This window comes from Suillus plorans, assembly GCF_016647745.1.
Source record: "Suillus plorans strain S12 chromosome Unknown HD556scaffold_14, whole genome shotgun sequence".
Lineage (NCBI taxonomy): Eukaryota > Fungi > Basidiomycota > Agaricomycetes > Boletales > Suillaceae > Suillus > Suillus plorans.
In genome coordinates, this window is record NW_024537398.1 from 382,057 (window position 1) to 396,341 (window position 14,285).

Here is a 14,285-nt window from a genome sequence, read left to right on the forward strand (position 1 = left end):
CTAGTATCCTGCCATGACGTGGGCTGCAAAGAAACCAAAGCTGCAAGTTGAGCATTTCATTCAGCCAAGCTCTACACCAGCAGTTAAGTTGATACGGGAATATGTGTTTTCTAATGGACGCACTACTCTACAAACAGGGCATGTTTCACTTGGCGAGGCCGCACTTGAGAGTGAACCAGATGGTTCACTATACGAACCTCACGCCATCCAGGATTGGCCGGACTACAATGATTGGGACGAAGTCTCTCCATTTTGTGATCCTCCGATCATCGCGGGTGACGTTCTGCAGGATAAGCGCAAAGAATATGCTGCAGTAAGTGAAAACATCAATGATATTTACTACACTCATGATTATTTTAGGACAATCTGCTTCTTGTTTGGCTCCTCGACCGCCAATTTTTCCTTGACGAGACCATATTTCTGGAGGGTCGTGGTCACGAAGGCCAGCGCACAGTCTGCCGCTGTGGCAGTGAAATTGAAGAACCCAAGTACCATTGCAGGGACTGTTTCGGCATGGAAATGTACTGTCGACATTGCATTGTTGAGCGCCATCAATCCAGTCCACTGCATGTTATTGAAGTAAGTGTTTCCTACTAGATACATGGTCTACAGTACTAACCTACAAACACAGGAGTGGAACGGCTCTTTTTTCCAGCGCACACACCTCAAGTCCCTTGGTTTACGTGTGCAACTGGGTCATCCTCCCAGTGACCACTGTTACAATCCGCGTCCCTCAACAGGCAATGACTTCATCGTTGTTGACATCAATGGGATCCATGATGTCATGTTAGATTTTTGCGGCTGTCACACTGCCCAACTGCGCTACAAGCAACTATTACGAGTCCGATGGTATCCGGCAACAACGACGGATCCGCAAACAGCTGCAACGTTCAACGTACTCGAGCACTATCAACTGCTGTCATTCGAGTCTAAGATTTCGGCCTACGAATTTTATCACAGCCTAGCCAGGTGCTCCGACAATACTGGATTGTCACCCATCAAGGTAAGTCATAAAATTTCAATTTAATGTATAATATTGATCCTTCTCGACTTGCAGGACCGTTATTCAGCGTTCATGAGGATAGTACATGAGTGGCGTCACCTTCGACAACTCAGGCATAGTGGCCGAGGTCACGACCCTGGTGGCGTCGCAGAAACAAAAGCTGGCGAACTTGCGGTAGTTTGTCCAGCATGCCCCCATGCGGGCAAGAATTTACCCCAAGGTTGGGAGAATTCACCTCCAGCAACGAGGCAAGTTTAAAGTTGATTGTTTGATGAGAATGTCTTGCTCACCCTGGTTGACAGATGGTTGTACGCACTCTTCATCGCTATAGATGCGAATTTCCGTCTCAAGCGGAAGGCTGTCTCCTCCGACCAAGTGGATCCTGGTTTAAATACAGGATGGGCCTATTTTGTGGAGGAGCGTGCATACAAGAGCTACCTATCTGAGCGAGCCAATGAATGACAAGAGGTGTGTATGTAGTCTGGACTGTTGAGGGCCAACATACTTAATGTTTTCTTACTAGCGCAGTACCTGTGTTAGTCATAACGCAGTTAATATGGCTGACACGAAATCTTCGCGAGGCTTGGCAGCTACTGGTATAGGTACCATCGATTGCGCTCGACACGAATTCAAATTGCCAAACGGGGTAGGCGATCTACAAAAAGGCGAAAGGTATGTTTTCTGCTACTTTTTTCACATTCAGCCAGCTGACAGTGTTACAAGGTATTTAAATATGGATTATATCGTTTTTTCGGCCCTTGTTGGATTCACAGTGACCGTGCTAAATATCTCATACGATATAGCCTGTCAATGGTCAAAAAACCTATGGAACAGAATGGAACACATGCCGGCTCGGCTCCATATACCTCGTGACGATGTGCTGGTTCGATATTTCGTACCGAAGTTTCATATCGCAGCCCATATCGCAGCCTGTCAGCTCACATTTTCCTGGAACTTTACCAAGTGGGTAGGTAGGACTGACGGTGAAGCACCAGAACGAGGTTGGGCAAGTGCCAACCGTGTCGCATCTAGCACGAAGGAAATAGGGCCAGGAACTCAATGTGACACCTTAGACGATCACTTCGGTGATTGGAATTGGAAAAAGACGACGACACTTGGTGGGTTTTCATTGTCGAGTATTATGTTTCTCTCACTGATACTTCAGACTCTCAAGGCCGTACATTGAAGCGCAAGATGGAAAACACCATAAAGTGGGAACGGGAACATCGTGTTGCCTTGTATGATTTGGAAGGAACAATTCAGCCTGCACTCACTTCTGGACGAGTGGGGAACAGAAGTCGAGATGTGGGAGGAGGACAACACTCGCCCAAATCCGTTCGAAAGCAAGCTTGCTCGTACGTCACTGCCCACACATTCTATGAATCTGCGCTGATCATCTGCTGTATGTGTAGCTATTACGCAGGCCGCAGTAAGGTCACAGCTTGCAGAATTGGAAGCACAAGAGCTGCGGGAAGGGATCAACCACTCTCTCGACGACAATGTCTCACCTAGCGTCCTCATTAGTGGTGGGATTGAATTAGAAGACTTGCAGTATGTGACGTCTCTCTTTCAACATGTGTCGAGTCATTGTTCAAATCTTATGACAGACAATGGCTCAAACGCGACATTTCAGACCTCTCGCTTCATCCCACAGAAAATCAAAGAGAGGCCATCATTCATAGAACTAATGCACTACATAGACGCATCAATTCCTGGACCCGCTATCAACAACTCTATATGCCTATTGTCTCCATGCTGCGCTCATCAACGAATCCAAGTCCAGGTTCCCCCCAAACACTTAAGCCGCAGGATTTTCCACTCTATCTACCATCAGCTCTCCTCAATCATCTCGACTGCAATCACCGTTTAATGAAGCACGAATGGAAACTTCGGCAGGCACAAGCTCACGATGCCCTCAACGAGCTCCGCTCCCACCTTCGTCTACGTTCGCACATTTACAAATTCAAAGACAAGAACTTACGGGGCCAAGCAGCTTCTACCCGTGCACAAAATCTGATTGCACGCGTTGAAGCAAAGAAAGATGCGGCAGTAGTGAGATACAGGTGCGCTCGTCAAGCGATAGAATCACTAAGCTGTCGGTTGGATGAGATGGGCTGGGAGGCAACACTTCGACCCCTCAGACACGAGGACATTCGGCCTATGGGCGATTTCACAGGTGATCGCACTCAAGGCACCGGGACAATCTCGTGGATCTGGCTGACGACAGATGTCGACACCAGTCCATCCGAGAATGAAAGTGTTCAAGATTGTGAGTGTTTCTGGTTGATGCTATTGACAGCTGACTCAGATTGCTTTATGTAGGTGTTCATATCAAATGGTGCAAGGCACGCGCACGCGCAGCTCGATGGTCCGAGGAAGTAGAGTTGCTGGCTGAAGAAATGAGACGAGTACTGGCCTTTCTGGAATGGCAAGGTTCCTGGTGGCATCAGCGCACAATGCTGTGCTCATCGGAGAAGACTACCGAGCAAGAGGGCTTGCAGGCATATGCCTACCGTCAAGCCGCACTCCGTTCTGCAATGCGGACCTCATTCCAAGCTCGTTGGAGCTTTGTTTCTCATCTCAGTTCTATGAGTTCTACGCCGGCTTCTGAGGATGACAGCGGTCCTTCAATTGACGCACCTCCTGCGGTCATGGAGTTTTGATTTGAACAATACATAGTGTTTGTAGTGTAGCAGCACTCTCAGGCACCACAATACACATATTTTTGCATCCAGGCTTGATCGCAGATTGATCACAGATGCTCGATCTCAGCAAGAGAAGCAAGGCTCAATCGATTAATCTTAGACGGCTCGATCATAGATTGCTCGATCAAATCTCAGGGCACAACATGAGCACAACTTGAGTAGAACACAGTACTATACTCGGACATGGCCAATGGATTGCACTAGGGCCATCGGGAACCTATAGTCTACTGTACAGCGATGTATCACACCACTTGTAGCTCTCCATAATACATGTATCACGAATGTCTTATGGTTGTAGGTAGTGATACATTAATCCTACAGGTACAGGTGTAGAAACGAGACCTTCAACATCATTCAAACCACCATTCCCAGTTTCATTTGACACGGAAGACGGTTCACTGGAGGAAACCGGAAACACATTTCGTCTATACCCAGCAAAGTTTACTCCCGTCGACAATAGCTCATCACCTAACTCATCAGAATCTTCGTTATCATCCATCACTCCAACCAAACCCTCAGTCAAACCCTCAGCCAAGTCAGCACCCTTATACCTACATCAACCTATCCCTGCATTACGGTCATCGCAGCCAGCCTCGAAAACGACGACAATGTCTGACACAGTCAAAGCTATCCCACTGTTCTATGGGGACTATGGGGAGAATGAGAACCCATCAGCATGGTTTGCTCAATTCGAACTATCTCTCCCCATGAACTGGACAGACGCGCAACGAGTCCAACGTTTCGGCATGCAACTGACACCAGGAGAAGCAGCAGAGGAGTGGTACCAAAGCCTGACGTCTAAGCAGCTCAGCTCCTTCGCAGACCTCAAATTGGTGTTCTTCAAATGCTGGCCTCATCCCAAATGCCCTAAGCTAACCAGAGCACAACAGAAGGAGCGCATCATGGCGCAAGTTTTGAAGGAGGAAGAAGTAGGAGAATGGACGCAAGTAGGACGGACGGGCAACTATGCGCACGTAATCTGGGCAATCAACGTCTCGAAACTAGCGTTAGGAATGGGTGATGTTAACGGCGCTATGATCGAATACACCTTAGAAGGCATCCCGAACGTACTGAAAGACCACTTAGAATGCGCATACACTACCTGGGAAGAATTCGTTGAAGACATTCAGAAGGTTCCGAATGTGAAGCTCAAACGTAGCAGAGAGGACCTTGAGAAGAATCGAGCCCGAGACGCGGAGATAGCCAAACTCAAAGCCCAGAACTCTCCCTCCCCACTACTTCTATCGCAACAATTTGCACAGATGTCAATACCCGCGCAACAAACAGTACCCACATCATATTGTTCGACACCACGGATGTTCAATCCCAACATGTCAACGTCGACATTCCCCCCAGTAACCACGCAACCAATGTTCAATGTAGGACCATTCATGACGCCACGTAATGGACCTCCGGTGTACAACGGAACCAGAGGAGCATTCCCTCCACGTACACCACTTACAAGGGCACAGATACTGGAAAGAACAGCGTTGGTACCGCAGAGACCCAATACTGAAGCAGGAATGCGCCAATACGAAGGCGATGTAGACTTATGGCACCACACATATGGTACAGATGGGATGACAACCTTAGACCGCCCATACCCTCTAAGACCAGGAACCGCGCTAGTGGGTTCAGGAGAATGCTATAACTGTGGGATGGTTACGGAGCCGACCCACCTAAGCTCACAATGCACGACGTCAAGTCCATTACGTCCACATGAGACTAAATGGCGTCAACAAGTTGCAGGAATGTTACGATGTGCAATGTTGCAACAAGGAGCACGGTCCTCATATGGCACTCCAGTTCAATATGTCACACCGACGAACCAGCCACTCTATCAATCGTACGGTAACCACTACATGCAACCAGTATATCACATCACCCCGCAGGAGGAGCAAAGTTGGGGTGAACAGAACGATGCATGGGGAATGCAGGAACCAGGGTATGAGTGGGGATCGGAAAATTATGGAGGGGTACTGCAGACGCCGGACCAGCAGTAACCCCACAGGTATCATGTCCGCATTTCGATTCATCTCACGTACTACATTTGAACTCTCATATTTCTCCCATATCTCAAGCAGAAGCACAAGAAGCCCTTAGTACTGTACATACTATGGACACACTCGCTATCTCTACCGATTCACTCTCTCCTATCTCTAAAGCTGACACGCAACCAGTCAGCACCTTTTCACTTTCAGATTCCTTCTTCTCTTCAAATACGGACGCAGAGACACCAGCAGATGAGCTGCAGTCGATTACGAGTCCGGTTGTACCTTTTTCTATGCTTGATAATCACATTACTGATGTTTATTTGGTGGATGCGTCGGGAAAATCAATCCGAAAGCAAATTAGTAACCTGTTTCTAACAGTACCTCAACTACACAGACCACAAGGGGAGAAAGTACGAATCCTAGCCATCGTTGACAATGGTGCTATGATCAACGCCATGGACACAGCGGCACATCAGAGGATCGCACAAAGATTAACACCACTAAGTCCATCTTCCAGAACGCTTTGTATGGCTGACGGTTCTCTAGTACCATCGACAGGCATATGGACAGGGACTGTCTCATGGGGACCCATCAACGTACATACATCCTTCGAAGTCTTCCCCAGCGGAGGATCCTGGCGTATGCTAATTGGAAAACCATTGTTAGAGCAAGTCCATGCAATTCAAGACTATGGCAATGATGCCATAATGCTCCCACACGGTAATAATTTCTATCAAGTTTCAAACTTTGTAACATACCGTCCGCTACCAACTCCATGTCTACCATCAGCTATTCGATTCCTGTCTATCACTAATTTCAATCAACAGTCTACACCTTCCTTATCCCTCAGTTTAACAGACTCAAATAATACTAACACTTCATACATACAAACTATAGCACCAACACCTAACTTATATCATATAACAACTAATACGGACATCCCTCCTAATTATTCAATTGCAGAATCGGCCGCAGAAGAGAAGATACAGTCAATCCTCGAAGTCGAAGATCCAGAGCAGCTGACACATATAGGTGAAGTGCCGGATCTTTCATCCTCGATGCTACCGAGTAATACATTCACTAGATTGACGGAACGTGGACCCTTCTGGCCGGCGAGAGTGGAAGCCGTAGTAAATTCGGTTCGGTATGGAACTCAACTCACGGAAGATCAACGGGACAAGGCACGGACACTAATAGCGGAATTCGCGGATGTCTTTGCATTATCAGTGCGAGAGGTAAAGCCAGTAGACTTTATCAAGTTTCATTTACAGATCCCACCGGGTACAACCTTCACCAAGAAGATACAGCAGAGACCTCTGACAAAGCCACAACGCGAATATCTGTTCCCAGTACTGGAAGATATGCGAGACGCAGGAATAACACGATTCATCAAATTGGACGAGGTCAAGGCTGTCGCATCAACGGTTTTGGTACAGAAAGCACACTCTGGTACAAGCCTATCCATGGAGGATATACGACGGATTGTAAATAAGCAATGCATTGAATTGGGTGAGCCTTCAGATCCAGAAATTGACCTAGACTCAGCACCTCTAGTCGCACCAGAACCTGTGGACACCTCGAAGATTAAGTGGCGCATATGCCAGAACTTCAACGACGTCAATAAAGTATCAGAAGTCGCTCCAACTCCACAGGGGGACATTGCAGCAAAACAGCAGCGTTTAGCAGGACACAAGTACATATGTGTACTTGATTTCGCAGCTGGGTTCTACGCAATCCCAGTAGAAGAAGAAAGCCAACCATACTTATGCTTCTATACGGAAGGACGAGGGTATGAACCATACTGCCGGATGCCAATGGGTGTTCACGGTGCGCCGTCATGTTTTAGCGATCTCACAGCTCAAGCGTTACATGACATCTTGGTCAAGCTAATGATGGAATTATATGTAGATGACGGCGCAGTAGCAGGAAATGACTTTGATGAGTTGTTGAATCGCTTACGTGCGTTTTTCATTAGATGTCGAGAACGGAGCCTATCAATATCGCCAACAAAAACACAGCTGTTCATGAACGAGGTTATCTTTGGAGGAGCACGAGTAGGGCAAGAAGGAATACGTCCAGACCTGGCAAAGATGGCGGCAGTCGCTGAGTGGCCAATCCCTCAGAATCTTCTAGAACTGATGCGCTTCCTAGGCCTTACTGGTTATTTCAGATCGCTCATCAAGGACTACGCACGCATCGCAGCCCCACTCACGGATATGCTACGTAACCTGGATATGCCAACAAGTACTATGAAGGTAAAGAAGAGCAAGTACAGACAGTTCCTACGAGAACGTAAGCTCGAGAACTTTTGGGAACAACGTCACACACGAGCCTTCTTGAAACTCAAGCAAACCCTCATAACGGAACCGGTACTACGGGCACCCAAGTTCGATGGGTCCCCGTTCATCATTACCAGCGATGGATGCAAAGATGGATTTGGCGCAGTCCTAGCGCAACGATTCACGACACGGAATGATGCAGGGGAAACAACGACCAGAGTACACCCAATTGCATTTGCATCCAAGCGAATGTCACCATCGGAAGAACGATATAAGCCGTACTTACTAGAATTCGCAGCTCTAAAGTACGCGTTCGATCAATTTGGCGGGACTATCTGGGGTTTTCCAGTCGAAGTCGAAACAGACTGCATTGCACTACGAGACACATTATTGAGCGACAAACCATCGACAGTACACGCTCAATGGCGAGATGGAATCATCGCGTACCAAATAACAGATGTCCGGCATCGCTCTGGGATAAGTAACACAGCGGCGGATGCACTGAGCCGCCGAATGTCAGGATACCCAAGAGCTGATGGAGATGGGAGCGCATGGACAGTCAATGAGGACTGGGAAAGTGCGCATGGCCTGGTGAACGATTTATTCGTTTTACAAACAACTGAACCTACCCTTGAATCCCTAGTACCAGACCTTCGCAAACGGTTCAAGGAGGAGCCGCTCTTTCTAGACGTAGTCGATGCGTTACTCAATATCAACAGCGACAAACCAGAACAGGAGAGAAGGAGAGCACAACATCGCGCCCTAGGATATATGATTGAAGACGGCCGGTTATGGCGCATCGCGGATGGTAAGAACACGCGTGCGAGATCACGCATGGAATGCATATCACAAAAAGAGGCTATAGCATTAGCATAGGAAGTACACGCTACTAACGGACATTGGGGGAGAGACCTCACAAAGTTACAGCTCATGGAACGCATTGCTAGCCCGCATCTAGACCGCTCCATCATAAGAGCACTACTTGAATGCCCGCAATGCAAGAACTTCGGCTCGGCTCAATTGCATGCGCTAATGTACCCAATTACACGACGTCACCCATTTGAATTGCTAGTCGCGGACTACTTGTGCCTTCCGAAAGGTAAAGGTGGATTCAGTAATGTTTTGCTCATTCTAGATACCTACTCTCAATATGTTTGGGGCTTCAAGTTGAGGACGCACGGTAATGCAAAAACCACAATCGCAGGGCTAGAGACAGTTGCCCACATATTCCGGGCACCAGAGACGTTCATGACCGACGGAGGATCACACTTCGATAACGGAGAAGTAAGAGCATGGTGCGCCGCACACAATACAATGCACCACGTTGTAGCAGCCTACTCTCCGTGGGTTAACGGACTCGTGGAGAACGCGAATGGGAAGTTGCTGGGCCGATTGAAGCGACTATGCAGTCCAGAGTTAGGAGAGGATGAGTATGAGAGAGCAAAGACAGAAGACCTCACCAGATCATGGCCGGAACACTTCGACACAGCAATCCGTCAATTGAATGAACGCATCGTGCCAGCGTTCAAATTCTCGCCCAAAGAGCTACTACTCGGACTGGTAGTCAATACCATTCCCAACACCGCCATAGACGCAAGCACAGCACCAAGTACGTCGGACGTCGACGTCCACATGGCATACGTGGAGCAACAACGGCTGGACGGCGCGAATCAAGCGACGGCACATGCAACAAGACGGAAGGCCGCGTTCGACAAAAGAGTTATGCAATCGCGCGCAGGGGAAGTCGTGTTTGAGCCAGGACAGTTAGTCCAAGTGTATGCAAATGCACTGGATATGACAGTATCAAACGCAAGGAAACTTACCCCGAAATGGTCAGCGCCCAGACGAATCATCTCCAAACTCGGCAACTCGTATACCCTAACGTCCCTCGAAGGGTTTCCCCTCCACAGACTATTCCATGCACGGCGCCTTCGTCGATTCATACCGCGAGACGGCACAGAATTGGCCGCACTTCAAGCGATGCTGTCGAGCGAAGAAGTAGAGAACGACGCAGAAGCAGATGGAGTATGGGCCAATATCCAGGAAGAGATGGAACATTGGGAACAGGCAGTAGAGACGAGGAATGAAGACGGCGAAGATGACGAAGAAGAACCAAGTGATGGTCGGATGCAGAGTGCGGCCCCGGAGGGACGCATTTAGAGGGGGGGGCAAATGTAGTGGGAGCGCTGTGAGGGGTTAGCCGGCGGGAGCAGGTGTTAGGTCAGAGAGAGCAGGTAGCGCAGGCAGAGCTGGTGTCAGGGGTCTCGGGTGTTCGGGGTCCAAGAGTAGCATGTAGTTAGGACGCGCGTGGCTTAGACAAGACAAGCATCTTGGGTTCCTGTCCTCTTCAGAGCGCTAGGCTGGCGTCTCCAGCATTCAGGCTGGTTCAAGCACCACACGACAAGTTCTCTTCGCAAACTGCGTACTAATGTCAACCTTCTATGGCACATCAAGCTTTCAAGCTCCACCCTGCACGTCCGCCGGCGTAGTAATTGTTTGAAATAGTATTCTATCACTTGTGCGTACCTAAATTCTCGTCTACATCTAGTCTTATAACAATTTGCAATAGAGCACACTCCAAATGTCTTTGAACATTCCCTTAAAGTAATGCCCTTACTATCACCACTTCTTGCACGCACGTTCCAAGTTCAAAATTCTAAATCAATCCAATGTCGAAAACATTCTGGCCACACACCAGCTACATCGAGAGATCCACCTTGACCTCGCTATCACGTCCGCAGCCTGACCTCAAGGAGCAGATGCTCGACTCCCGCACTATGATATTGCTGGTGCTGGTGCATTCCTAGGTGCGTCACTTCTCACCGTTTTGAACCACGTCAACAAGCTGTTTTATGTAGTTAGCACCTTGGATTCTTTCAAATTCCCCTGACTCCACAGAGGCGCTGGGTCTCAAGTGAGGAACCATGTTCTTCATATCACAAATGTTCAACACGGTACTTGTATCTCCAAGTAGTGCTTTAGCACCAATCCTAAACACATCCATAATCATATCCGTATTTCTACCTCGACGAACAAAGAAGAGAGGCAAGCTCCTCCATAAGCGTTAACCAACTTCAGCCTCCTCAAGACTCATCAAGTATGCTTCACATATTAAGACACGTATGCATGAACGTGCTTCGGCCGCCGCACACCTTGTGATCATCTTGAATGGATCATCATCTGTAGGCCAGTTGGCATGAGTCAGCTGAGAAAACAAGGTAGCAGTCCGTAGGACATTAAATGAGGCAAGAAGATGAATCCGGTACGAATTGCTGAGGAACTGAAGCAGTGCGCTGTCACTCGGCTATCCTCACGCGCACTGCCCAAGCAATCATATGAACGATTGTCATCACACAGAAAAGAAGGACCAGTGGTCGGTGCAAGTGTGCATGCGTGGGCAGCTAGCGCCGGTAGAGATATTCATCGATTTAAACATTGTCAGCACGTATAGCAAATCACTTGACTAAATAATACGACGAAAACTTTATGTCTCCTTGAAATCTACTTTGGAACACCAAATAACTTCGATCAATACTGCAAGAAAGTGAGATTAAATAAAAGCAAATTCCCCTGCTCTTTGGAGGGCACTAGACAATCGGTGACTGCACCGAGTATCACACACCACTACCAGTCGATATTTCCACGCGCTCTTGGAAAGCGATTGAGCTCATACCAGTTGCTACGTCAGAATCGGCCACGAGCTTGGCGTGGTATTCTCGAACACCAAGGATCAGGCGCGGTCCCAACACAAACATCTGTACGACCCCAAAAATCTGAAGAAACCCAGCAATAATCTGAGGGGCCAAGGAAATACTCTATAGAAACGATAAATTGTTGTAGCGTGCATAGGCAAGTGAAAGATTGACATACCGTGAAGAATGTTGGATAGAAATTGAGAATGAGATGGGAGCAAGAAACAGCAACAAAGCTACCACATCCGACCCTTCAGTGGAAAGAAGGAACAATGATCACAATGAGCTTACCTCGCAAAGTAAACGATGTGAGTTCTCATCAACACCGTGAAACAGTCCTCCATAATCCCTCCTGTCGAATGTTGTTGCAGTTCACGGAAATGTCTTACCACAATCCAGACTGCGAGACATAGCGTGAGGACCTCCCACGCGGTGGTGAGTATCCAAGTAATGGAATTGAGAAATATGATGTCTTCCATAGAAGCATTAATCTGGCACTGATAAGTGCCAGAGAGAATGAGTTCCTCTGGTATCAATGAGCCGAATGCACGTTTATTTTCATTCACAATTAAATGCACCTCCTGAAGTATGCATCGTTGTCGTTATGGCGACTACTCCGTCGAAAATGTTGTTAGCCAGGAAGGTGACAATGAGAAATATCAGGATCTTTCTGGATCCTTGATACATCGCATGCAACCGAGTGATGATGATGACTTGCAGCATGTTTCAGTCAAGTCAATATCACTGAGGTCTCGCAAGTGCAAAGCTCACCCCACAGCATCGCAGATACTACAACACCCGTCCAATTGCATATAACGTAGATAATCCAGCCTGATGAATCCAGTCAATGACCAGCCTCGGGTAGCAAATGCTCCAAACCGACTCACATCTGTGGCAGTATAGTAATATGGCAGTCATTAGTAAACCAAGAAGTTAGTGAAGAACCGCACCCACTGCTACAGGGTGCCACGGGTTAATTGGAGGGGAATAACAATAGGCATCTGTGCAGAAGACTCACTCTGTCTGTCAGCCAGATGGTCAGAACACTGCCTGAATTCCGTTGGTTAAAAGAAGAGAAGACAGCGAATGTACTGAGTAGACATACTAAATATGCACAGTCTAATTATGAGAGATAGAAGATTAGCACAACACTGATCATGTAGCCTTCTGAACATACGCAGAAAATAAGATTCCAAGGTAACGCGCCTAGGATACTCTCAAGTAAGCACAGCATGGCAACCACGACAAATAAGCTACATACACCAAGATACAAAGCTGTCATTATGGACCATCGTTGTCTCTGGAATCAAGTGTTTTCATGTGTTCCTTTCATACCAGACTTTACTCACCCAGATCAATTCTACCTATAAAGCCATTCTCAGCGAGATGGCTGCTCCGGTCATACCATCGACATACCTCTTGTCCGAATGTAAGTGCTGAAAATATTCGTAAGACGTCAGCAGTCTTTTAATGTTATCATGCTCACACCAATCATACATGACTGCAACAAAGGCGGTGACTGCGAAACAAAAGCCAAGGTTAGATTGTGTCAGCTTTAACATCCGACTGCTCTCCATGAACCTACAAAATAGCTGTAAAAACGATATGCATGGATGAGCGGCCACCAAGTGGGATCATTTGAGATTATGGTCATATTGGTAGATAATAGGGTGGGTGAGAGGCAAACTTGGTGGACGTAAGACGATGGCATTCGTGCCAGTTATACCATCATCCGGTACTTAGATCGGCGAAACGAGATCGGGAGATGATGACCGTTCCTGCTTTGGTTGGTCGAAGTGGATATTTTGCATGAGGAAGGACAAATTAATCCAGGGGATCATAGTAGATGTTGGTCGTAAAAAATCCGAACGAATGAAAGACTTAAACTCCGCAAAAGATCGGACAACATCAAGAACTGTTCGTGATCTTGTCGCCTTGGTTTTCATGCCATTCTGGAGATGTTTTTGCTACACGTGCATCAGTTCATCAATGAAATTAAATACTATTTCATCTGTTTGGCATATGCTGAGCATGGTGCGACCATCGGAAAACCTGTCATTGCCTCGCCAGCACCGGCCCGGGGACATGACACCTCCGAGTCATTCAAGGTCACTCAACAAATGCACATTTGCGTCAACATGACGCCCGACCAGAAAAGTCAGCCGTCAAAAATAGCGGAGATTGACACAATATAAACAAATTCGCATCTTACCCTGTGTGCCGATACCACCCTGCTTCATTGTCTCATCTCGTCCCTAGGTCATCTGTCGCTTCATGCGCACGCTCTTGCTCTCCGCCTCAGAAATTGGGCCATTGTATGATCTGGATACCAGAAATGGTCAGCCCAGAATATTTGATTTGTATCGTGGTCCGTGGAGTTGGTGCGGTGATAAGAGGTATCAGGTTTCACCAGACTTCCTCCTGGTTGAGATTCCGTGATTGATGTATGATGAAGTATTGAGAGAGAAAATGAGAGAAAATGACAGCTCGGATGCACAATGGCTGAAGGCGATGATATTCTGTTGGCACACCATCAGAAATCTAGAGATTTGAAGAAGTCGAAGGAATCACTCACCGAAACATGCGGCTGCCAATGCACACCGTCAATATTT

General features: G+C 47.5%; 4 protein-coding genes across 4 annotated transcripts; 3 read left to right on the plus strand and 1 right to left on the minus strand.

Moving 5' to 3' along the window:
• Positions 1 to 13: 13 nt before the first annotated feature.
• HD556DRAFT_1430926 (uncharacterized protein) lies at positions 14 to 3,666 on the plus strand (the record flags this gene model as incomplete). Its single annotated transcript, XM_041304949.1, has 13 exons — positions 14 to 313; positions 361 to 579; positions 632 to 1,003; positions 1,058 to 1,251; positions 1,306 to 1,414; positions 1,527 to 1,675; positions 1,727 to 2,121; positions 2,169 to 2,241; positions 2,267 to 2,358; positions 2,416 to 2,554; positions 2,611 to 3,066; positions 3,097 to 3,272; positions 3,326 to 3,666. 13 exons carry the CDS (start codon positions 14 to 16, stop codon positions 3,664 to 3,666), a joined length of 3,015 nt encoding a protein of 1,004 aa, XP_041162972.1.
• Positions 3,667 to 4,415: 749 nt separating this feature from the next.
• HD556DRAFT_1232622 (uncharacterized protein) lies at positions 4,416 to 6,415 on the plus strand (the record flags this gene model as incomplete). The annotated part of the gene is made up of 3 exons (XM_041297526.1): positions 4,416 to 5,469; positions 5,709 to 5,972; positions 6,081 to 6,415. Coding segments are annotated over 3 exons (1,653 nt in total), but the record flags the coding sequence as incomplete, so codon positions are not given.
• A 345-nt stretch (positions 6,416 to 6,760) lies between these two features.
• Positions 6,761 to 7,147, plus strand: HD556DRAFT_1232635 (uncharacterized protein; the record flags this gene model as incomplete). Its single annotated transcript, XM_041297528.1, has 1 exon — positions 6,761 to 7,147. A coding segment is annotated over one exon (387 nt), but the record flags the coding sequence as incomplete, so codon positions are not given.
• A 4,317-nt stretch (positions 7,148 to 11,464) lies between these two features.
• Positions 11,465 to 13,327, minus strand: HD556DRAFT_1463730 (uncharacterized protein; the record flags this gene model as incomplete). Its single annotated transcript, XM_041308302.1, has 12 exons — positions 11,465 to 11,796; positions 11,852 to 11,909; positions 11,965 to 12,199; positions 12,252 to 12,386; positions 12,445 to 12,504; positions 12,779 to 12,792; positions 12,851 to 12,879; positions 12,935 to 12,973; positions 13,023 to 13,037; positions 13,090 to 13,109; positions 13,171 to 13,192; positions 13,259 to 13,327. 12 exons carry the CDS (start codon positions 13,325 to 13,327, stop codon positions 11,596 to 11,598), a joined length of 897 nt encoding a protein of 298 aa, XP_041162975.1. The 3' UTR covers positions 11,465 to 11,595.
• Between the last annotated feature and the right edge of the window lie 958 nt (positions 13,328 to 14,285).